Source organism: Phascolarctos cinereus, unplaced genomic scaffold (assembly GCF_003287225.1).
Source record: "Phascolarctos cinereus isolate Bilbo 61053 unplaced genomic scaffold, phaCin_HiC Scaffold_5;HRSCAF=322, whole genome shotgun sequence".
Taxonomy (NCBI): Eukaryota; Metazoa; Chordata; class Mammalia; order Diprotodontia; family Phascolarctidae; genus Phascolarctos; species Phascolarctos cinereus.
The window spans coordinates 411,912,298-411,936,148 of NW_027555958.1; the positions used below are offsets into that span (position 1 = coordinate 411,912,298).

At 40.0% G+C, this 23,851-nt stretch overlaps 1 protein-coding gene across 1 annotated transcript in view; it reads right to left on the reverse strand.

Moving 5' to 3' along the window:
• PAPPA2 (pappalysin 2) overlaps window positions 1–23,851 on the reverse strand; it is a 235,783-nt gene that overhangs the window by 88,397 nt on the left and 123,535 nt on the right. The window contains exons 11-12 of the mRNA XM_078155787.1: window positions 7,057–7,225; window positions 5,044–5,176 (exon numbers count right to left, since the gene is read on the reverse strand). Coding sequence (XP_078011913.1) covers window positions 5,044–5,176; window positions 7,057–7,225 — 302 coding nt within the window. The remainder of the gene's footprint in view (window positions 1–5,043; window positions 5,177–7,056; window positions 7,226–23,851) is intronic.

Below are 23,851 nucleotides of genomic sequence, written 5' to 3' on the forward strand. Positions count from 1 at the left end.
TGGTTGGAAAGAGGTTGATGATCCAGAAATCTGGGATATCAAGAAAGGCAAATAACATTGCTGAAGCTTCCTGCTGCACAGAATAAATTTTTTGGCAGTAACCAAGAAATCTGTATGCTTTAAGGAGGAAGGTGGGGAGGGAAGGTGTGGAATGGGGTGACTCTAAAAAGGAAAAGAATGAGGCCTTCAAAATGAGTTGGACTCAGAAAGGGAAAACTCCAGGGTACTTGATGGTGCTTGGGTTTCAGTTCTTTTCTAAATTTCTGTCCATAGTGGTGTGTTGCTTAACATTAACAACTGCCTCTCTAGAAAAATAAATAAGCAAGACACATTTTTTTTTCACTTGGGCTTCATTGTTGACATTGTCTCCACTATTTTCTTAATTCTTTTCCTAGTTTTATGCAAAATTTTTCTAGTTGCATGCCCAATTCATTGATCTTTTTCTCTATTTCATTCATGTAAGCATTTAGAGATATAAAACTTCCCCAAGAAATGCTTTTGCTACATCCCATAAGTTTGATATGTTGTCTCATTGTTGTCATTCTCTTGAATGAAGTTTTCGATTGTTTTTATGATTTGTTGTTTGACTCATTCTGTTTTTAGGATTAGATTATTTAGTTTCCAATTATTTTTAGTCTATCTTTCCTGTGGTCCTTTATTACATATAATTTTTATTGTATCATGATCTGTAAAGGATGCATTTAATATTCCTGCCTTTTTGCACTGGATTGTGAGGTTTTATGCTCTAGTACATAGTCAATTTTTGTGTAGGTGCCACGTACCACCAAAAAAAAAAAGGATATTCCTTTCTATCCCCATGCAATTTTCTCCAGAGGTCTACCGTATCTAACTTTTCTAAAATTCTATTCACCTCCTTAACTTCTTACTTGTTTATTTTGTGGTTAGATATATCTAGTTCACAGAGGGGGAAGTTGAGGTCCCCCACTAGTATAGTTTTGATGTCTATTTCTTCCTGTAACTCCCTGAGTTTCTCCTCTAAGAATTTGGATGCTATACCATTTGGTGAATATATGTTTAGTAATGCCTATGGTGCCTTTTAGCAGGATGTAGTTTCCTTCCTTACCTCTTTTGATAAGATCTATTTTTGCTTTTGCTTTGTCTGAGATCAGGATTGCCACCTCTGCTTTTTTTGCTTCAATTGAAGCATAATATATTCTACTCCAGCCTGTTACCTTTATCCTGAGTATATCCCTCTGTTTCAAATGTGTTTCCTGTAAACAACATATTATAGGATTATGGTTTTTAATCCATTCTGCTACCTGCTTCTGTTTTATGACAGAGTCCATCCCATTCACATTCACAGTTATGATTACTTTCTGTGTCTTTCTCTCTATCCTATCCCCCCCTCGCCATTTATGCTTTTCTTTCTCCTTTCTCCCTTTCCCTCCTCACTAGTGTTTTGCTTTTGACCACCGCATCCCTCAGTCACACCTCCCTTCTGCTTAGCCCCCTCTCTTTTCTTCCCCTTTACCCTTACTACTTCTTCCTCCCTTCTATCCTCCCTCCATTTTCTTTCCCCTTTCCCCTCCTACTGCCTATAGGACAAGTTAGATTTCTATACCTAACTGGTTATGTTATTCCCTACTTGAGCCAAATCTGATGAGAGTAAGGTTCAAACAATGCTCATCTCCCTCCCTTCTTTCCCTCTACTATAATAGGTTTTTATGTCTTTTCATGTAAGGTAATTTATCCTTGATTGCCTCCTGCCTTCTTTGTCTCCCAGTACCTTCCCTTAGTTAGATCAGATTAATCCACTTACTTAGATCCATTTAACCCACTTGAATAATTTTTTTTATCATTACATCAAAGTGAGCTTATATCTACCCCCTCTATGTATACCCCTTTAAAATTGTATAATAACAATATAGTTATCAAGAGTTACAAGTGTCAACTTCCCCTCTAGGGATGTAAACAGTTTGCCCTTATTCATAACGTGTGTGTGTGTTTTTTTTCTGTCCTGTTTACCTTTTTATGTCTCTCTTGAGTCTTGTATTTGAAGATTAAATTTTCTGTTGAGCTCTGGTCTTTTTATCAGGAAGGTTTGGAAGTCCCCTATTTCATTGAATGTCCATCTTCTCCCTGAAAGATTATGCTCACTTTCACTGGGAGTTGATCCTTGGTTATAATCCAAGCTCCTCTGCCTTACAGAATATTGTTTTCCACGCCCTACAATCTTTTAATGTAGAAGCTGCAAGGTCCTGCATAATCCTAACTGTGGTTCCATGATATTTAAATTGTTTCCTTCTGGTTGCTTGTAGTATTTTCTCCTTCACCTGGTAATTTTGGAATTTGGCTACTATATTCCCTGGTATTTTCAATTTGGGATCTCCTTCAGGAGGTGATCGGTGGATTCTTTCTATGCCTATTTTACTCTCTGGTTCTAGGACCTCAAGGCAGTTTTCTTTGAGGATTTTTCTGAAAGGTATTGTCCAGGCTCTTTTTTTATCATGATTTTCAGGTAGACCAATAATTTTTAAATTGTCTCTCCTGGATCGATTTTCCAGGTCAGTTGTTTTACCAATGAGGTATTTTACATTTTCATCTTTTTTTTCCATTGTTTTGTTTTTATTTGACTGTTTCTCCCTCTCTCATAGAGTCATTAGCTTCTATTTCCCCAATTCTAATTTCAAACAAATTGTTTTCTTCTATTAGGTTTTGAACCTCCTTTTCCATTTGGCCCATTTTATTTTTTAAGGAATTCTTCCCCTCAGTGAGTTTTTGTGTCTCCGTTTCTGTTTGACCAATTCTGCTTTTTAAGGAGTTGTTTTCTTCAGTTAATTTTTGTCCTTTCTTTTCCAAGCTATTGACTCTCTCTTGCATACCTCTCATTTCTTTTCCCAATTTTTCTTCTACCTCTCTCATTTGACTTTTAAAGTTCTTCTTGAGATCTTCCAAGAAGGCTTGTTGGGCTTCAGACCAGTTCATATTCCCTTTTGAGGTTCCAGATGTGGGTTTGTTGCCAACATTGTCCTCTTCAGAATTTCTGCTTTGATTTTCATTGTTCCTGTAATAATAATCTATCTCATGTTTCTTTTTGCTCGTGCTGTTTGTTTTTTCCCTGGCCTTTAAAAAGATTGAGCTCTCCTGCTGGGGAGCAAGGGGCACTGACCCAAGCTTCATGTGTTGGCAGCCCTTGGCCTGGTCACTGGCTTTGTGTGCTGGGGCCTCTGATGCTGGCAGTTGGAGGCTATAGGGTTCTGGCAGCTTACCTGGTGTTGGGCTAGAATCAGCAATACTGAACTCTAGGGGTAGGATTGGGTAGTCTGACTGCTGGAGATTGCCTGCTCACCTGGGCTTTTCCTTTTGCTTTCTTCAACTCCTTTCAGATGGATGTTTCACTGCTGCAGGATATTTCTCCACCTGGGGCTTTCCTCCTTGGAGTGCTTCCCAGAGTTTTGCTGAGGCATTGGGTGACTTGGCTGTCATAGAATGCCAAGGCATGTGGTGGTTTTCCAAGCCAGTTTCCACTGGTTCACCTGCCCATACTGAGGCACTTGGGGGTCCTGGTGTTGGTGTTTGCCTGCTCCCCCACCTAGGATTCAGGATCTCGCTTTGGTATGCTGAGGTGGGGCTTTCCACTAACTTGCTGGGACGCTTCCCATTCTGCACTGCTCCCCCTCCCCCAGTTCAAGAGGGGCCTTTCCTGTTAATCCCTCAAGCTTCCTAGGCTACCAGACTGCTGCACCCCATCTTTCTGCTGGTACAGCTGTTCCAAGATTTTTCCTGGGGAGATATTTTCTGGGCTTTCAGAGGTTAATAAGGGACAGTGAGAGTAACTTACTTATTACTCCACCATCTTGGCTTCCAGAAGCAGAACTCTATTTTCTTAATTCTAAATAATCAATAAAATAAAATTCTACCCAATGAAAAATCATACTCTTTGAGATTTGTCCCATTTTCCCACTCATGGGAGCTTGCAGTCTTATATGATTCTGGAGTCACATTTGAAATTATTATTAACCCCAAATAGCTACTAGATGCTCTCTTGGAACTAAATTAGCATAATATTTTAATAAATAACTTAAAAGTCCTTGAGGATCTGTAAGATACAAGTAGAAGAGAGCCCTCCAAGTGGCCTGAGAATCATGATCTGATTATTATTGTTCTAGATTTATCACTAGACAATATCACTTCTGCTGCAACATTCCTATCTACATAGCCATTTGCTATAGTGGTAAAGAGATTGACTTGAAAGTTATGAGCCCCAAAGCCAGAGGCTAATAAAATGATTTCTGTAAACCAGAGCTTAGCACATTACCAGGCACATTTGAGGTGTTTAATTAATGCTAATTGACTGACTGACTAATTCAGCCCCTCTGCAGAGCCTAATAGTCTAACACAAAATAGAATGGTTTGTAAAGACTATCCCTAGGCCTAGTAGAGTCTCAGTGTGTTTCCCACAGACTGTGTCCCTTTGCTAAAGGTTCCAGTTGCAGCCAACATGTTGCTGACTCAAGGCCTTCTGGGTTTTTCAACATCTCTATAAATCAGACCTGGCTAAACAGAACTTTAATTGCAATGACTTGAATAAGAGACTGCCCGCAGGCTCCAGCTCTCAGCCCCCTGTAGAGAAAGACAGCTGAAGAGTCGCACAGGAGTTGTATTATCACATAGGCCCTCCAAGAACTCTCCGCTCCAGTAACCATGGCAGAAAGCGTGGAGGAAAACTGCTAATAAGCATAATCAGTTGTGTTTGCTCTCTCTTGCCCCTGGAAATACTAAATCCTTACTCAGAAGCCACTCTCAGCCACATGGCTTGAGGTTGGTAACATGACCAGACATGATGCAAGTGTCCAAGGAGCCCAATCAAATTTATGTGTGTGCAGAAGAATAAAAAGGAAACAATTTCACCATAAATTTCATTTTTACTGAGGCGGCTAAGAATCAACAGGCCTTTCCATCAAATCCTTGGGGAAAGCAACAGATCTGATTCAAAGCCTAGACAGGCTTAATAAAAGATTTTTTAAAACCCTTTTGTTAATATCTTTTAAGGCAGAATTCAGCATCCTTTCTCATCCTTACCAATTCCATATCCTTGTTCACACTTGTATTCCACTAAATTCAGCTCTGGAGGTGGAGGACATTCCCCCTGAAGGTTATCGCACAGCTTAAACTCTTCTGTCCATAAACCTTCTTTAGTGCAAATTATGGGCTTCTAGAATGCAAAAAGATACCAAAGATTTGTGTTGTTAAAAACTCTTCACAAAGGAGTTTGTTAAAATAAAGAGTGGACAGATTAATTAGTAGTAGCAAATGACTGAGACAAAGTATTAATTCATATGACTATTTACAAACACTAAGATAATTCTTTACCTTTCTTATAGGAAAGGTACATAGGTACAAACCCATTTTTACCCCTGAAATTTAATCATCAATATCTGCTTCTTTTGAACAGGAATATAAGATCACTCATATTTTCACAAGCTAGTAAGTTCATTATTTATTCATTTATCATTGATCTATCATAAGTAGAGAAATTACAACCTTTAGTTGTTCATTCATTTTCTCAACAAGTAATTATGAAATGCCTATAAGTACAAGGCATTGCGTTACACTCTGGGAGTACAAAGGCAAGAAGAAATAATCCCAGCCTTCTAGAATCTTATATGCTACTGAAGGAAAATTAGGTACAGAGATAAGTCAATTAAAAAAAAACCATATAAAATATAACATAGTGAGGAGGGAAGCACCAACAATTGCCTTGGTATTGATTCCTCTCCATTAACCTGATCTCTTCCCCTGTGACCAATAGTGCACATGTACAAAATAGCTCACCAGGTTAAGCCATGAAGTCTACTCATTGCTATTTCTCTGCCTATCTTCTTGAAGTTGCTTCATCTCTCCCTGCTTGCATAGTCTCACTCACAGCATGATCTCTGATCTGGCCAAGTCTATGTCCTCTTTTTTTTTATCATGATAACTCTTGGCTGGGTCACTCTTCCTGGCTGCTACCCCCACGGAATCACAAAAGCATATTAGGTCAACAACTGGATGGAGAACATGGATCTCACAACCTTCAAAGAGGCAACATTTCAGAATTCCACCTAGCTCTGGCCCCCTCACTCATTCTCTTAACCTGGCAGCCTAAAAGAGCTATTTCAGTTTTGCTGGTCCCTGGTAACCTTGCATGTTCTCTTCATTTTTATCCCATGGGATTCACTCTCAAGAGACTGGGAGCTCTGGGTATGGAGGGGAGGAGCCGGGCCAGGAAAGAAGGAGCAGTTATTACTTTTTCCAACCAGCCCACATGGTCCCCCCCTCCCACATAAGGGTTTAGTATTTGAAAAGTTTCTAAAATAAAACTGACTTCAGCCATCGTCATGATAAGACTGTGGTTTTTGCTTTCTGAACCCTTGGGCCAAATTGTTGAGAGGCAAACAGTCAGACCACATTTTAATGTCTGCTGTGAAAATTGCTTGCTTGCTTGCTTATTAAGAGCTCTTTTATACAGAAAAATACATTCATTCATACATACATACATACATATATATATATATGTATACACATATAAACAAGATAGCTAGGTGGCACAGTGGATAGAGTGCTGGGCCTGAAGTTGGAACACTCATCACCCTGGGCAAGTCACTTAACCCTGTTTGCCTCAGTTTCCTCATCTATAAAACAAGCAGGAGAAGGAAATGGCAAACCACTCCAGCATCTTTGCCAAGAAAACCCCAAATAGGGTCGCAAAGAGCTAGACACAATTGAAATGACTGAACAACAACACATGTGTATAGTACACACATATTGAGTCCCTAGTCATACATGGTAAGTCATCATAACACTTGAAATAGAACTACCATCACCCCCATTTCCTTTCATTGCCATGCATTTGAAGTGTTTCAGATACAACCAAAGGTTGTAACATCTGCTTTGGTTTGTTTCTGAAAAGTCAACACACCTATTTAGAAAACCACGTTCCTAAAGTGTTGTTGCTGACATTCCTCCAAAGGACTTCTCCTCCACATTTTCAAATTGGCCAGAATGGTTTGGACATGGCCTTACCCTAAATGAAATGCACATGGTTCTCCTTACCCTTTGTCGATTCAGGTTACAGCTGAGTACACACTGGCTACCCAGCTTGAAGCCATTGCTACAGGCATACATGCCTTCAAAGATGGGAGCTGGGGGTTCACACACCACTGGGATGCAGCTGCCTTGCTCCCAATTTCCACTCTCCAGGCATTGTATCTTCAGAAGCTTGCTGGAAAGACACAAAATAACATCTTCCATCACAATATCTCTGAAGCACCCTTTGGGAAGATTCCACTTATTAACAGGTGGATGACAAACTAAGGCCATGTGGAACCTCAAAATCATACATTATCTGAACTTCCCCCCAATTCTAAGTTCCAACTAAAACCTACCATATTTATCCAATGATAATGGAGATAATAGTGTAAAAATATCCCAGTAAAAATATTAGGTCACTGAAAGCAGAGGCTACTTTTTAAAATATTTTTTTTTTTAGTCATAGCACATAAATGCCTTTGAATTTGTTGATTGGTGAGGCAACCTGGTATAAGAAGCACAGCATTTGAGGAAATAGGCAAACAGAGGTTAAGTGACTTGCTTTGGGTCATACAGCCAGTATGTGTCTGAGATCAGATTTGAACTCATTTTTTCCCCTACGCCACAGCAAGCAATCTGTTTTGCTCCTTCTTAGTAGATTATCCATCTTTCTCTCTAAAATGGCTTTTTAAAAACTCTTCTTTCTTCATTAAACCTCCCACATTATTTGGTCCCCACCCTGATACCTTCTGCTATAGCTATACCCATCCACCCATATGAGGATCTCACCCCATACTTTATTGAGAATAGAGAGACCATTCATTGGGCTCCTTTGCCCATTCTGTACACCTCAACACCCCTTGACACCATTCTTCATTCTCTCCTTTATTACAATCTTGTTGAAGAAGTGAACCTTCCCTTCACCCAGGCCAACCTTTCACGTATATTCTTGATCCATTATGCAGGAGATTGCTCTTTCAATCACTAGATCAGGGGTTCTTAACTTTTTTTTTTATGGCAGGGGCTTGTTTGGCAGTCTATGGGTACCTCTTCACAATAATTTTTCTTAAATAAATTAAATAAAATACGATAGTATTATAAAGCAACTCAATTATATTGAAATACAGTTCTATATATCTATATGTGTGTTTATTAATTTATCTGTGTATTTATTTATTTGATTATTTATTTGTTCATTCATTCATTCATTTGGTTGTTTGTAGCTCACAGATCCCAGATTAAGAACCCTTGCCCTAGATCAGGGTTTGGCAAACTCATGCAGTCCAAGCAGCTTGCTTTTGTATGGCCCTGTGAGCTAAAAATGGTTTTTACATTTTAGAATAAAGAATATAAAAACCATTCTTAGACCAGGCAGGATTTGGTCCTTGGACCACAGTTTACAGACCCCTGGCCTAGATGATTAATTTCTCTAAAGCACAGAGAATTTCTCAAGAGCACAGTCTTGCGTAGGGTCACACAGGCTTGTAAGTGTAAGTATACGAATGAAGAATTAAACTAGGTTTTCTGGATTCTTGCCAATATACCGTACTCCCTCTTTCAGTCATACTTTCAACATCCCATTCAGGGGAGAACAGTATAAGGTCCCATTTTGTTGACAGGAAAATTTAAATAAGTGACTTATGCAAGGCCACACAAGGAACTGGCTAAGCCCTTGAATAGGAATCCAAGTCTTTTGATTCTCAAAGTAGCTTCCCATCCATTAGTCCTTGATGCTTCCTCACACTCATAGAAATAAACTGTATGGTGAGGGAAATCTGGAACAACATTGTTCCCTGAATCTTGAAGGCCAAGGAGCTAGCTGTCTAAAACAGGAAAAACAGGATGACAGCTTGGGCCAAAAAACTGACTATCAAAGGGACATCATGGGGAACTGGAGGAGGGTAGGTATTTATTTTCCTTTTAGCATCTCCAGATAAATGAGCACCTCATCCAGGTCAGAAGGTGAAGTTTCCGGTTGCCAGCCCTTGCAGTGTTAACCTAGGGGCTAAAAATACAACTGTTACCTTTTTATATCATTTCCAGAAATAAAATTCTTGTAGCCAAAACTCTGCTGAAAAGTTGGTTGCTGAAGGTTGAGGGAGATGGGAGCCTATTGGCCATACTTCTTCCATCTCTCCATCAACCTCATGGTTGGCAACAGGAAGAGTGCATTTTTTTGTAAGACCAATGCATTGATGGGGCCTTCAAGAGCCACCCAGAACAACAGTATAGTCCTTGGTGTATTTCTTTGAATGGGAATTACATCACAGGTTTCCAATGGTGAGACTTCCACCTTGCCTGATTTAGGGACTGATTTCTTCAAAAATAGAAATTACAAATAAGCAAATTTCCCTTTCTTCGTATGTTTGCTTCAAGAGTCTCCAAGTGTTTTCACATAAATTCTTGTTATATCCCCAAAAAGTAGATGCAGAGATAAGAGGTAGCTTGTTGATTGCAGTTTAGAGTTAAAGAAACTGAGGCACGTATTGGTTCAGTGAGTTTCTCAAGATCTTCCATCTGGTCAGTGACTGGGCTAGAATTGGAAAGTAGAACTCTGACTCCCTCGCCCGAGGCTCTTGTCATTCAGCAAATCACTAGGACTGTCTTACCAAAGAGACCTGCTCTGGCTTCCTAGTCAAGTGAAGCCAACAGACATTTATTAAATGTCTGCTATGTGCCAGATGTTGTGCTAAGTGCTGGAGATGTGAAAAAAGGAAATAAAAACAAAATGTATCTCACAGTCTAATATCATGCAGACAACTGTGCCCAGATATATACGTGATAAATTAGAGATAATCACAGAGGGAAGGCATTAGCACTAAGGGCATTGGGAAAGGTTTCTTCCTGCAGGTGGGGCTGTATCTGGTACCTGAAGGAAGTCAGAGAAGCTAGGAGATGGAGTTGGGGAGAGAGAGTGTTCCAGGCATGGACAACAGCCTGTGGAGATGCCTGGAGTCAGGAGATGGAGTGTGGTGTATGAGGAAATACAAGGAGGTGAATGTCACTTAATCCTAGACAATGTAGAGGAGAGAAAGGTATAAGAAGAGCTGAAAGATAAGAGAAGTACAAGATGTTTGTGCCAGGTTTTAAAAGGCAAACAGATCTTGGGGTGGGGAGAGGGATGAGATGGGAATAAAATTTGGAACTCAAAATCTTGTGGAAGTGAATGGTGAAAAGTAAAAATAAATTAAAAAAAAATTTTAAAAAAAAAGCCAAACAGATGATTTTATATTTAATCCTTGAGGTAATTTAGGAAGATGGCTTTGACCGTTGAGTAAAGGATGGACTGGAGTAGAGAGAGGCTTGAGTCAGGAAGACTAACCAACAGGCTATTGCATTGTTTAGCTGTGAGATGGGGTCTATACTAGGGTGGTATTAGTGTCAAAGGAGAGAAAGAGGCATGTACTAGAGATGTTGTGAAGGTAGAAACCACAAGGAATAGCAATTCATTGGATATGGGGGATGAGAAAGAGTAAACCATCAAAGCTAATGAGTTCAGTTTCAGACATGTTGAGATCAGATATCTATAGTTCACAGTTCTAGATATCCAACCAGCAGTTTGGAATGTGATACTGAAGGTCAGGAGAGAGGTTAGGACTGGATAAATAAATTTGAGAATTATTTCACAGAGATGATAATTGAATCTATGGGAGCTAATGAGATCCCTAGGCTAAAGTGTTCAGAGTATCAGTTCTAAAAGAGTGGTTCAAGGATCCCTGGGTATTCATAATAATACCAATGATTTAATTTCTAATACAGTAAATTTCATTGGGTACAATCCAGATAAACAAAAACTCTTTGTGGGGGTTTTCAATAATTTTACAGAGTGTCAAAGGATCCTTACTCCAAAAACAGTTTAAGAACCATGATTTTGGAAGGAAAAGAGAAGGGCCTAGGAGAGCCCCTTGAGAAACATCTATGTTTTCTGGACAAAGACCCAGCAAAAGAGAAAAAGGAATGGACAGACAGGTAGGAGGAGAACCAGGAAGCTGTCATAAAATCCTAAAGAGAAGGAAGCATGAAGTCGAATAGGGTGATTGACAGTGTCAGTGGCTACAGAGAGGTCAAGAAGGATGAGCATTGAGAAAAGTTCATTATATTTGGTAAGTAAATCCTGCTTTATCCTACTTAAGAAAAAAAAAACAATCATTCCACAAATATTCTCCCACTAAAAGTGGAAAGTCTATTTCTAGAAGATAAAACTGCCTATTGGAAAAGATACGATGAGAGTTTTGTTTGTGCTTTACACTGCCTCTATTCCATTTGGGGAGCTTAGGTCTTCATATTGGTGAGTGCAGGAATTCCCTGCCACACAAACCTCAACTTTCTATCTAATATCCTGATCACTAGGAGCAAAGGGTGCTAGATAACCTTTCTAAATTTCTAGCCCACTTTGCAGCTTGGTTTTAAATGTGACCATACAGGTATGAAAATACTATAACTTAGAATGATGTAAAAAGAGAACCATATGGGTTTTTGTGTATGTCACCCATAGAAATTAAGTGGGAAAAAAGTGTAAAACAAGATAATGTTTCACAATGGAATGTGTACTGACTGTAGAGCCAAAGGACAAGAATTCAAATCTTTCTGTCACTTTCCACCTGTGTAAACTTAGGGAAAATCATTTAACTTCCTTGGTCCTCAGTTTCCTCATATATAAAATGAGTAAATTGGACTAGGCAGTTTGCAACATCCTTTCCAGCTACATCTATGATTAATGATCCCATGATGTTGACATAGCCATGCTTTTAAAGTCATGGGCAATACACACGAGGCTGACAAGTGACTTTCCTCTCTAAGTCCATTTACCCTGGGCAAACACAACAGCCTAAGTTATAGAATTGTGCCTGCAAATTCAAAATGCTGAGTGTTGTTGTATTCGTTCTGTGGTGGTGGTTAGGACCATGACTTAAAACACAGAAACATTAGATGGAACCCTTCTGGCTTAGTGATCAGGAGTTTAAGTAAAAACTTAGAGCCATAACCAGAAATTTTTTCACTTGGAGAAAAAAGTTGAACATAAATGAAAAGAGGTGGAAGCTTAGAGGATAGCTGTTCAGCTGACCAATCAGCATTTAGTAAGCTCCTGCTTTGTGCCAGGCACCATGCAAACTGATGGAGATACAAAGAAAGACAGAAAAATAAATCTGAGAATGGGTATATTTTGGGTCAGAAGAAGGGATGGAAGAGAAATTGGGGGTGATAAATGAAACCCAGAGAGGGGTATTATAGGAACAAAATCCTGGGGTGATCAGCTGAGCCAGATTTAGCAAAGAAATTTGTGGGTCTAGATTGTCCAATGGCACTTTATGGCACTGTGGTTTCAGGACAGAAGAATTAAGAAAGGCCAGTGGGTGCCTTTTGGAGAATCCATGGCCACTCTGGAAAGACCCAGACTGCATAAGGGTGAGTGTGATAAGGGGGACTAAAATAAAAAATACTACAAATCATGAGGGGGGAAGAAGTAAAGACCTTGTAGATTCCCTAAGAATATCAAATAGGTCATCAGATAATTCCAATGACCTTTCAAGATGTCTTTGTTTTTTACCTTTCTAAATAGCTATTGAAACAATCCAAGACCTTTTCTACAAAGGTTTACATGGATTTCTCTCCAATCTATAGCATTTTCATGTTTTTCATTTGTGACCACCATCCAGTAGATTCTGGGTTCCTGGCGAGGTTGCACCCCAACTACCTGAACCATCTGGACATTTAAAACTGAGAAATCAGCAACATAAAGGTTATTACTATAAGGTTTAAGTTCCAATTGGTACTTGGAAGCAGGAAGCTGCTAGAAAGCAGATGGGAATATAAGTATGCCACGCATGCATGAGCATGAAGGAATATATCATAGAAATGCCTTCATCCACCTGGGAATTAACTTAACCAACCACTGCATGTCACTGTTGCTCTTTCTGAAAGCATGTCTGAGCCCCCTTCTCCAGCAGCCCAGGAATTGATAAAATGTAAATTCTCCTGTAGGGTATGGGAAGTGTTGGGAAGCTCAGGAGAGAGGGAAAAGGCTAACAGTTTGCCCAGGTAGGCCTTGCAGTTCCAGAGACCCTCTTTGCTTGCTCTGATGTGGGCTGGACAGGTCTGACTACTTTTTCCTCTGACCATCTGATCTGGAAGGATATCAGGAATAATAGTGACCCGCAGCAGAAGAATTTAGTGAACATCGTGGCTGACCCCCAGCTATATGTTGGGGGGCATATTCAAGGGACGTCGTAAAGGTAAAATCAATAGGTCCTAGTAACAGATTGAATACAGGGGATGAGAGATAGTGAGGAGTCCAAGATGACTCCTAAATGCTGTCCTGGTTTCCTTTCTGCAGCTTCAGAGACTAGGCTGACCTCCTTCAGGAGGCATGGAAGGCCTCAGAAATTAAAGGCAGGCCAATATTTAGCCCTGGATGGCTAGTTCTCTCTTCTCCACTCTCTTATACACACACACACACACACACACACACACACACACACACACATGCACGCACGTGCATGCACACACACACAGGGTTGGATATTGGCCTTCCACAAGCATTCTCCTATATCCCAAAAGATAATTTAATAGTTCAGATTTTTGTCTAAGCCAGAATTCCCTGTTAGACAGTAACAAATAGGTTTGTCCTAATCTGACCCTGATGCCAGAAAGAATAAAGACAAGGAGACATCCAAATTTTTGCTCCCCAAACTGGAGGATCAATTAATCAGAAGCACAAGACAAAGCAAGTTGAAGAAAAGAGGGAATATTTCAAGGGAGGGGGCAAAAAAAAAATCCACTACTCTCGGGTTAAGTTAAACTTCACTATGTAACATACAAGCTTTCACTCCTCTCAGAACCTCAAGAATGATATTTATTTAGGATTAATAGAAGAATTGGGAGCCAAAATAAAATTCAAAAAAGGGAAAAAAAATGTTTAAAAATAAGATACTTAATAGCCAGGGTTTGAAGGCCATGGGGAAGATGTACGAGGTCGAAAAGAATTGTGCTTGATGTGAAGGCATGAATGCCAATCTCTCAAGCTCTGTGAAGCAGGCAGCGGGAAGCTGGCCTGCACCCAGGTGCGTATTAGAATGGCCAAGGCTTGGAGCAAAAGATCAGTTGCTTGAATGCCAAGAGAGACTGTAATAAATTAGCCTAAAGCTCACATTATCCCACAATGGCAGGAGAGTTGAGGATTCCAAGGCTAAACTATGAGCATATTTTCTGAAAATGACAAAAAAGCAAGACTAGCAGAGAGAGGGAAGAGAGGGCACTGCGTGTCTTCCCTGTGCAGATACAGATACAGATACAAGCACATATGGCTTACACTGTGTGCCATATCCAGCATCTTTAATTAATTTTTAAAAGCCCAGAAAGAAGATCTTAATGAGTTCACTCCACCACATTAACAATCCAGTTTGATTCCAATGATTAAGTCTTTTTGGTCAATCAATCAATAAGCATTTATTAAGTACCTACTATGTGCCAGGTGCTGTACTAGTTGCTGCAGATACCAAGAAAATGTAAAACAGTTCCTGCCTCTAAGGAGCTAACAATCCAGCTTAGGGACACTGAATAGGGATAAGGATCAGCACTGGACCAATTATTTCATTGGTATAGGGAAATCCCAGATGACAAAAGCTCCTTTACCAATGCAGGCTTAGAGCCTTCTTTATAATTTATAGTCTTAGGAAGTTGGTCCGGGAATGGAGAAGTTAAATGACTTACTAGTAAATAGTATATCCACTATCTATCACAGACAACATTTGAACCCAGGGCTTCCTGGCCCCAAACCAGACCTTCTAACCACTATACTAGTGAGTCAACCAACAGAGATTCATTAAGTGCCTAAAGAGGCAAAAGATGGTGCCTGCCCTCAAGGAGCTTAAAGCCTAATCGGGGAGGTAACAAGCAAACAAATGTGTCCAAACAAGCTATCTACAGGATTAATAGGAAATGATTAACAGAGGGAAGGCACTAGAATTAAGAAGAGAGAGAAAAGTCTTTCTCTAGAAGGTGAGACTTTGGCTGGGATTTGAAGTCTAGAGGCAGAGTTGAGAAGGGAGACATTCAGGCTAGAGAAACACCAGAGAAAATGCCTAAAGTAGCTTGTTCATGGAACAGAAAGGAAGCTAATGTCACTGGATTAAAAGGTACATGTCAAGGACTAAGGTGTAAGAAGACTGGAAAGGTAGGAGGGGCCTTGGTTATAAAGGGCTTTGAATGCCAACCAGACCTTTTTGTATGTGATCATGGAGGCAGCAGGAGCCATTGGAGTTTCTTGAGTAGAAGGATGATATGATCAAACCTACACTTTAGGAAAGTCACTCTGGTGACCAAATGGAGGATGGACTGGAGTGTGGAGTGACTTGTGGTGACTTGAACCACCAGCTGACTATTGAAATAGTCCAAGCTTTAGTTGATGAGGGGCTCTACCATGGTGCTACCAAAAAGGAAGAGGCATAGTCATGAGATGTTGCAAAAGTAAAATCAACAGGCCTTAGAAGCAGATTGGAGATGGAGGATGAGAAATGGTGAGGGGTAGAAGATGACACTTAGGTTGCAAGCTTGGAGAACTGGAAGGTTGGTGGTATCTTCAACAGTAATGAAAGGGGGATTCTTTGGGGGGAAATGAGTTCAGTTTTGGACATATTGAGTTTACGATATGTACTAGATGTTTAGTTCTAAATGCCTGAAAGGCAGTTAGTTGGAAGTGAAAGGTTAGAGATCTGGAGAAAGGCTGGAAAATGATACTTGGATTTGAGAATCATCAACATAGAGATGGTAATTAAATCCATGGGAGCTGATGAGGTCACAAGCAAAGTGGCATAGAGGGAGAAGAGAAGAGAGTCCAGGAAAGAAGTTTCTGAGACAGCTACTGTTAAGAGGGAGGGACCTGGATGAGTATCCTGCAAAGGAGACAGAAGGAGAGTTCTGATAAGAGGAGAACTGAGGGAGGGGTATCCAGATAACCTAGAGAGAAGAGACAGAATCAAGGAGGAGAAAAGGATCAGCAGTGTCAAAGACTGCAGAGAAGTCAAGGAGAATGAAGATGGAGAAAAGGCCATTGAATTTGGCAAATAAGAGATCATTGGTAACTTTGGAGAGAATAGTCTCAGTGAAATGATAAGATCAGAAGCCAAATTGTAAAGGGCTAAGAAGAAAGTGAAAGGAGAACAAGTGGAAGCAGCTATTGTAGATAGCCTTTCCAGAGTGTAACCACAAAAGGAAGAAGAGGTAGGACAATACTTAGCAGGGATCAAGTGAGTAGATTTTGTTTTGGTTTTTTGTTTGTTTGCTTGTTTGTTTTACTATGAGTTAGACATGTGTATTTTGGTAGGCAATATGGAAAAAGCCAGTAGACAGGGAGAGATTGAAAACAAGGGATAGGGAGGGAATGACAAAGGTGGCAATCTTTTAGAGGAAATGGGATCTAATGGGATCACTTGAAGAAGTAGAAGGTTTAGCTTTGGAAAGGAGTAAGGCCACATGATGAATCATGTGACAGAAGGGTGAAGGAAGAGATAGTAGTAGAAGGCATCTGAATGAATGAGATGATGAAGAGGGGAAAAGAGGGAGATCATGGCAAATGGCCTCAATTTTTTTCTGTAAAATATGAACCAAGTTTCTTTGCAGAGAGGGTTGGGGGAGAAGGAGTCATGGGAGGTTTGAAGAGGGACAGAAAGGTGTACAAGAGGCATTGTGGAAAGTGGGAACATTAGTTTATAAGGCAGGTATAGAAGGATTGCCTAGTAGCAGTGAGAGCCCAAATATGTGTAACATAAATCTGTAGTGGACCCAGTCAGAACCGTTGCATGATATTCTCCAACTTTGTTTAGCAGCATGTATGTAGGGACAAAGAAGGAAAATGATAGAGGTGGTGTAAGATTGAACTCTCTCTCTCTCTCTCTCTCTCTCTCTCTATATATATATATATATATATATATATATATATATATATATACATATATACATATATATACACACATATATATGTGCAAAGCACAAATGAAATAATTTAGGGGTAAAACACTAGGAGATGTGGAAGGATACCACACTGAAAGTTGAATTTGAGCTAAGCCTTGAAGGAAATTAAGAATTCTTAGAGATAGTTATGAGCAATGAGGGCATTTCAGGTGTGAGCAACAGACAGTAAAACATGTGTATATCACAAGGGCCCTGCCTTAGAGGAAAGGCCATCAGTAATGTTTGTCACAGACTGCTGGCACTCTTGGCCCATGCTCTACACAAATCTATATATAACAACAATTCAAAGAGTGGAGATAGAAAATGTAAAATGGGGAGCCAAGACGGCAGAGTGAAAGCAGTGACTTGCTTGAACTCTCCCCCAAACCCCTCCAAATACCTGTAAAAATGACTCTAAACAAATTCTAGAGCAGCAGAACCCACAAAAAGACAGAGTGAAACAAATTTTCATCCCAAGACAACTTGAAAGGTTAATGGGAAAGGTCTGTTGTGCTGGCCTGGGAGATGATCGCAGTTCAGCATGGGCTATGCCAGACCAGGCCTCAGCAAACCTGGACCAGGCCACAGGGGACTGAATCAAGGGGAGCTGTGGTGGTTTCCAGACTTCTCACCCCATAAACACCAAAGAAACTTATAAGGTGAGTGGGAAAAGTCTGTTGGGCCTCAGTGAGAGAGGAGTGTGGTGCTGGCCCTGGCTCTAGTGCAGCCCTGGGGTGGTGGCCACAGTGGCAGCAGCTGTTTCCCAAACTTTTGGCCCAGAGATGGTGGGGGGATTGATCAGAGGGGGATTGCAGGGATCTCCTTGCTGGTGCTGAAGCAGGAATCTCTTGCTTTGCCCATGCTTCGATTTGGCTCACAGTCTTGGGTGGTGGTCCTGGGGTGTGGAAGAGCACTGGCATGGTGGAACTTGTGCTTGTGCTATGGTGGAAAGGAAATCCCCCTCACAATTCCAAGGCAGAAAACAGTGCTTGTGGTCACTCACAGACCAGAGCACAGGCCAGGAAAGGACGAAACATCTCTCCTTTGATCATACCACCTTGGAAGAACTGAAAATTTACAGGTCCCTAGAAGTATCTCTGAAAAGAGCTGCACAAAACCCCTGAAGCTTGGGACAGTACATCCTCCACACTGGAAGCAGACCCCCACCTTAACAAAGAATTGAAAAGTCAAGTAATTGGCTGGGAACATGAGCAAACAGTGCAAAACAAAACAAAACAAAATACCTCAGACTATAAAATCTTACTTTGGCGACAAAAATCAAAACATACAAACAGAAGAAGATAACAAAGTCAAAACTCCTACATCCAAAACCTCCTAGAAAAATATGATTTGCTCTCAGCTATGGAAGAGCTCAAAAATGATTTTGGAAAGTGAGTAAGAGAAGTAGAGGAAAAACTGGTAAGAGAAATGAGATTGATGCAAGAAAATCATGAAAAATGAGTCAATAGCTTGCTAAAGGAAACCCAAAAATACTAAAGCAAATAACACCTTAAAAAATAGACTAACCTAAATGGCAAAAGAGGGCCAAAAAGCCAATAAGGAGAAGAATGCCTTAAAAAGCAGAATCAGCCAAATGGAAAGGGAGGTCCAAAAGCTTACTGAAGAAAATAATTCCTTAAAAATTAGAATGGAGCAAATGGAAGCTAATAACTCTATGAGAAATCAAGACATTATAATACAAAACCCGAAGAATTAAAACAAATAGAGGACAATGTGAAATACCTCATTGGAGAAACAACTGACCTGGAAAATAGATCCAGGAGAGAAAATTTAAAATTATTGGACTACCTGAAAGTCATAATCAAAAAAAGAGCCTAGACATTGTCTTTCCAGAAATTATCAAGGAAACTTCCCTGATATTCTAGAACCAGAGGGTAAAATAGAAATGGAAAGAATCCTCCCATCACCTCCTGAAAGAGATCCCCAAAGGAAAACTCCTAGGAATATTACAGCCTAACTCCAGAGTTCCCACTTCAAGGAGAAAATATTGCAAGAAGCCAGAAAGAAATAATTCAAATATTGTGGAAACACAATAAGGATAACACAAGATTTAGCAGCTTCTACATTAAGGGACTAGAAGGCTTGTAATATGATATTCCAGAGGTCAAAGTAGCTAGGATTAAAACCGAGAATCATCTACCCAGTGAAACTGAGCACACTCCTTCAGGGGGAAAATGGACATTCAATGAAATAGAGGACTTTCAAGCATTCTTGATGAAAAGACCAGAGCTGAATAGAAAATTTTACTTTCAAATACAAGACTAAAGAGAAAAATAAAAAGGTAAACAGGAAAGAGAAATCATAAGGGACTCATTAAAGTTGATATGTTAACATTCCTACATGGAAAGATATTTGTAACTCATGAGTCCTCTCTCAGTATTCACTTAGTTGGAGGGAATAGATAGATAGATAGATAGATAGATAGACAGACAGAGGGCACAGGGTGAGTTGAATATGAAGGGATGATATCCAAAAAATAAAATTAAAGTGTGAAAGAGGATTGTACTGGGAGTAGGAGAAAGAGAGAGATAGAATGGGGTAAATTATTTCACATAAAAGAGGTAAGAGGGAATGAGTGAATATCATTCCCATTGGATTTGGCTTATGGAGGGAATAATATACACGCACAATTGGGTTTGGAAATCTATCTTACTCTACAGGAAAATAGGTGGGGAAAGATAAAGAAGGGAGGATGATAGAAGGGAGTGCAGAATGGTGGAGTGGGTAATCAGAAGCAAACGCTTTTGAGGAGGAACAGGGTCAAAGAAGAAAATAAAATAAATGGGGGGCAGGATATTATGGAGGTAAATATAGTTAGTCTTTCACAACATGACTATTATGGAAGTGTTTTGCGTGACTACACACATATAACCTATATCAAATTGCTTGCCTTGTCAATGAGGGTAGGTAGGGAAGGAGGAAGGGAGAGAATTTGGAACTCAAAGTTTTAAAAATGAATGTTAAAAATTGTTTTTACATGCAACTAGGAAATAAGATATATAAGCAATGGGGTATAGAAATCTATCCTACCCTACAGGAGAATAGAAGGGAATAAGAGAAGGGGGGGAGGGGTGATAGAAGGGAGGGTGGACTGGGGGAAGAGGTATTCAGAATGCATGCCTTATTGATGTGGGGGAGGGTAGAGATAGGGAGAAAATTTAGAACTCAAGATCTTGTGGAAGTTAATGTTGAAAACTAAAAATTAATTAATTTATTTATTGATTAATAGAAGAAAAAAAAAAGAAAATGTAAAATGGCAGAAACAGTAAGAAGGTCAGGATCGTTGTGGCCTGGCTGGATCATTGTGTTCATGGATGGAAGTAATAAGTAATAAGGGTAGAAAGGTAGATTGTGGCCAGGTTCTGAAGGGCTTTAAGTTTCAAATGGAGAAGTTCATGTTTGATTCTAGATGTAATAGGAAGAAAGGAAAGAAGGGAGGAAATAAGTACTTTGTTAAGCACTTACTATTTTCCAGACACTATGCTAAGTGCTAGGGATACAAATGCAAGCAGAAATAAAGATAGTGCCTGACCTCAAGGCACTTACTTTCGATTGAGGAAAACAACACAAAAAAGAAACTTGAAAAACAAGAGGAGATGAGAGCAAGTTTGAGAAAGGCAGGTGGTGTGGGAGAATAGTTTTAAAATCCAGAAGACAGGAAAAGAGGCAGGAAGGAATGAAGGCTGGCCTGGGCCTCTATACAAATTCTTGAAGGAACTCATCTACAGGAGGAAAGTCATGTCTTGGATATTCTAGATTGAGAAGGCTGCCAACATCAGGACAAGGATGATGTTCCAGGACAAGGAGGCCCAGGCAATGAATGAAGTTCTAGGAGGTTCTAGGGCATGGTTTTTAAAGTCTAGAAGCCAGGAACAAGACCAGGAAGAAAATAAAGGCCAATCTGAGTCTTTCCCTAAAATAGAAATTCCAGGAAGAATTCACCAATGAGAAAAGGGGTGGGAGAATATAAGGGAGCCATTGAGTTGATTAAGTAGGGAGTAACACATTAATAATAGCTACGATTTATATAGTACTTTAAGATTTGCAAAGCATTTAAGGGGGGGAGGGAACAAGCATTAATTAAGCACCTAATATGTGCTTTACAAATATTATGACATTTGATTACTTTACAGATATGATTTTATCCTCACAGCAACCATGGGAGGCATGTGTATATTTTTATTACACCCATTTTACAGATGAGGAAAGACAAATACTAAATAACTTGTCTGGGGTCACACAACTGGTAAGTGTCTGAGGTTGGATTTGAACTTAGGTCTTCCTTACTTCAGATCCAGAACTCTATCCCTTGACTTACCTAGCTACATCTAACATGGTCTAAATTGCGCTTTGGAAAAATCATTTTGGTTACTGCTTAGAGAACAGAATGGAGAAAGATTTGAGGTAAGGAGTCCAACTTAAGGCAAGAGGTGATGAGGCTTGAACTAGCAGTGGCAGCTGAGTAAGTGAAGAAAAGGAGACTTATATGAGAGATGTTATGGAGGTAGAAATGACAAGATTTGGTAACTGAGTGGCTAGATGGATGAGTGAGGAATGGAGATGACAGTGGGGATATAAACTTGAGTATCTAGAAGTAAGGTTGTGCTCCCAACAGAAACAAACTTTTTTTCTTCTGTTTTCTTGCTAATGGTAGAAGAAAAGAAGGAAGGAAGGAAGGAAGGAAGGAAGGAAGGAAGGAAGGAAGGAAGGAAGGAAGGAAGGAAGGAAGGAAGGAAGGAAGGAAGGATTTAGTATTGCCTTAGAGGCTTAAACTAAAGTTTGAGAAGAGTGAAGCAGTCTCAAAGTCTACGTAATGCTGTTCATTTCATGCCCCCATCCTTTTGCTCCCAGACTAGCTTGTCCTCATTTGCCCACTGCAAGTTTTTTGAAGTATTTCCAGATCCATCTTGCTGACTGTTTCATTTCCAACTCATTTTCCCCACATTCACCTTTCTTCCTCTTTCATGGTCTACTTGAATCCACTGTAGTACTTGGACCAGTTGGCCAGTAGAAGGCAGAATTAGGGGGAGCAGACAGTTGGAGTCTGAGTTGAGGACGGGGAGAGAAGTTTCAGGGTTTTTTTTTGATGAACTCTGTTTTTGATGTGTGTGTGTGTGTGTCTGTTTTATAGGCAAGTAAAATGTACTTTTTTTTTCTTCTGGTGGCTGATCCTGGGCAACTCCCACCTTGAATACCAGCTCTAGTCTGCCAGCTTCAATGTTGTTTTTCTGAGGCACGGTCAAGGGAAACCAGGTAGTGAAAAGAATGTAGTGAATATAGTTCTGGCCAAACAGACAAACAGCTGGAGGAGTATTCCCTATCATATATCAACTAAAGATATCCTCAAGGCACTGGATAGTTTGAAGGTGTCTTAAATAAAATGTAAAGTGTCCTGATCTTCAGAATCAAATACAAAATCCTCTGCTTGCCATTTAAAGCCCGTCCTAATCTGACCCTTTCTTACTTTTCCAGACTTGTTATATTTTACTACTCTCCACATACTTTATAATCCCATGACGCTGGCCGTCCTTACATGTAACACACTTTTTCTTGACTCCAGCCTTTATACCTGCTGTCCTTCATGCCTGGAATACTCTTCCTCCTCACTTCTGCCTCTTAAGTCCCACCTCCTCATCCCCACTTTTCTCTGAGATTACCTTCCATCTACTCTCTATATCTTGTATGTACACAGTTTTTGTTTTTGTTGTTTGTTTGTTTGATATTTCCCCCCTCATTGGAATATGAACATCCTGAGGGCAGGACTAGGTATTTGTTCTCTTTGTATCTCTACCACTTTAGCACTGTGTCTGGCACATAATAAGCACTTAATAAATACTTGTTTGTTCATTGATTGGAGAGAAAACTTTTGAGAGCCAAGCACTTGTGATGATGATTTTCTATAGGTGCCTAGAAAGAGTAGCCTGGATTAAAAGTGGAGGAAACATGTTCCCATAGAAAGAAGGGTGAATTTTGTGTCAGAGGTCCAAGGTTCATGTCTTGGTGTCACCCTTCCTACCTTGTGTGACCTTGGGCAAGTCATTTTAGTTTTTCCAGCCTTGGTTATCTGTAAGATGGAGATGGTGGACTAAATGACTTCCAACATCCCATTGATGATCCTCCTGTGTAACCTTCTGGTCTACTGCTAATAGTCATCCTCCTTAGCCAGGCTTTGGAAATCTCTGATTGCCCACTCTTCAAAAGGCATTTATTTCCCTTAGGAGTGAGTGGGTTACAACCTCCAAAGAGAAAGAAAATCACACCATCATTGCTCTTCAGAAGGGTGAGTCCCAGGACCACTAGAGATTAACTGAGCTTCCTTAGGGCTTTAGGAAAGAATCCTTTGTAAGTTCATGACTAAAATACGATCATATTGATGTTTCTGTTATTGGTGTGGAATACTAATTTTCTTATAACATAACTTCTCCATAATCTTTGTGATTTAGAACAGAAGTTTAGGGGTCAGACCTATAATTTCAATGGCTCAGGCAATTCTCAGATGAAGTAACACCTTGTACCAATGGTCAATGATTTCTCTGCAACTTGCAGTTTTAGAGAGAGTAGTACAGAGCACTGAGAGGTTAAGAAACTTGCTCATGCTGACACAGTCTCTATGTGTCTTTAACGTGAGACTTGGAACTTAGGACTTCCTGATTCAGAAAGCTAACTCTCTCTACCACTTTGTCACATGACCTCAAATTAAATTTAAATGTAGAATTATAAAGCACTGGTTTAATCACTTCATTTTATGAATGAAGAAACTGAGAGTTGGAATTACTTGCCCTAGGTCATACAGATTCTTTGTAGTATAGCCTTCCTTCTCCCTGCCCAGCCCTCATCCCTTGTACACTGT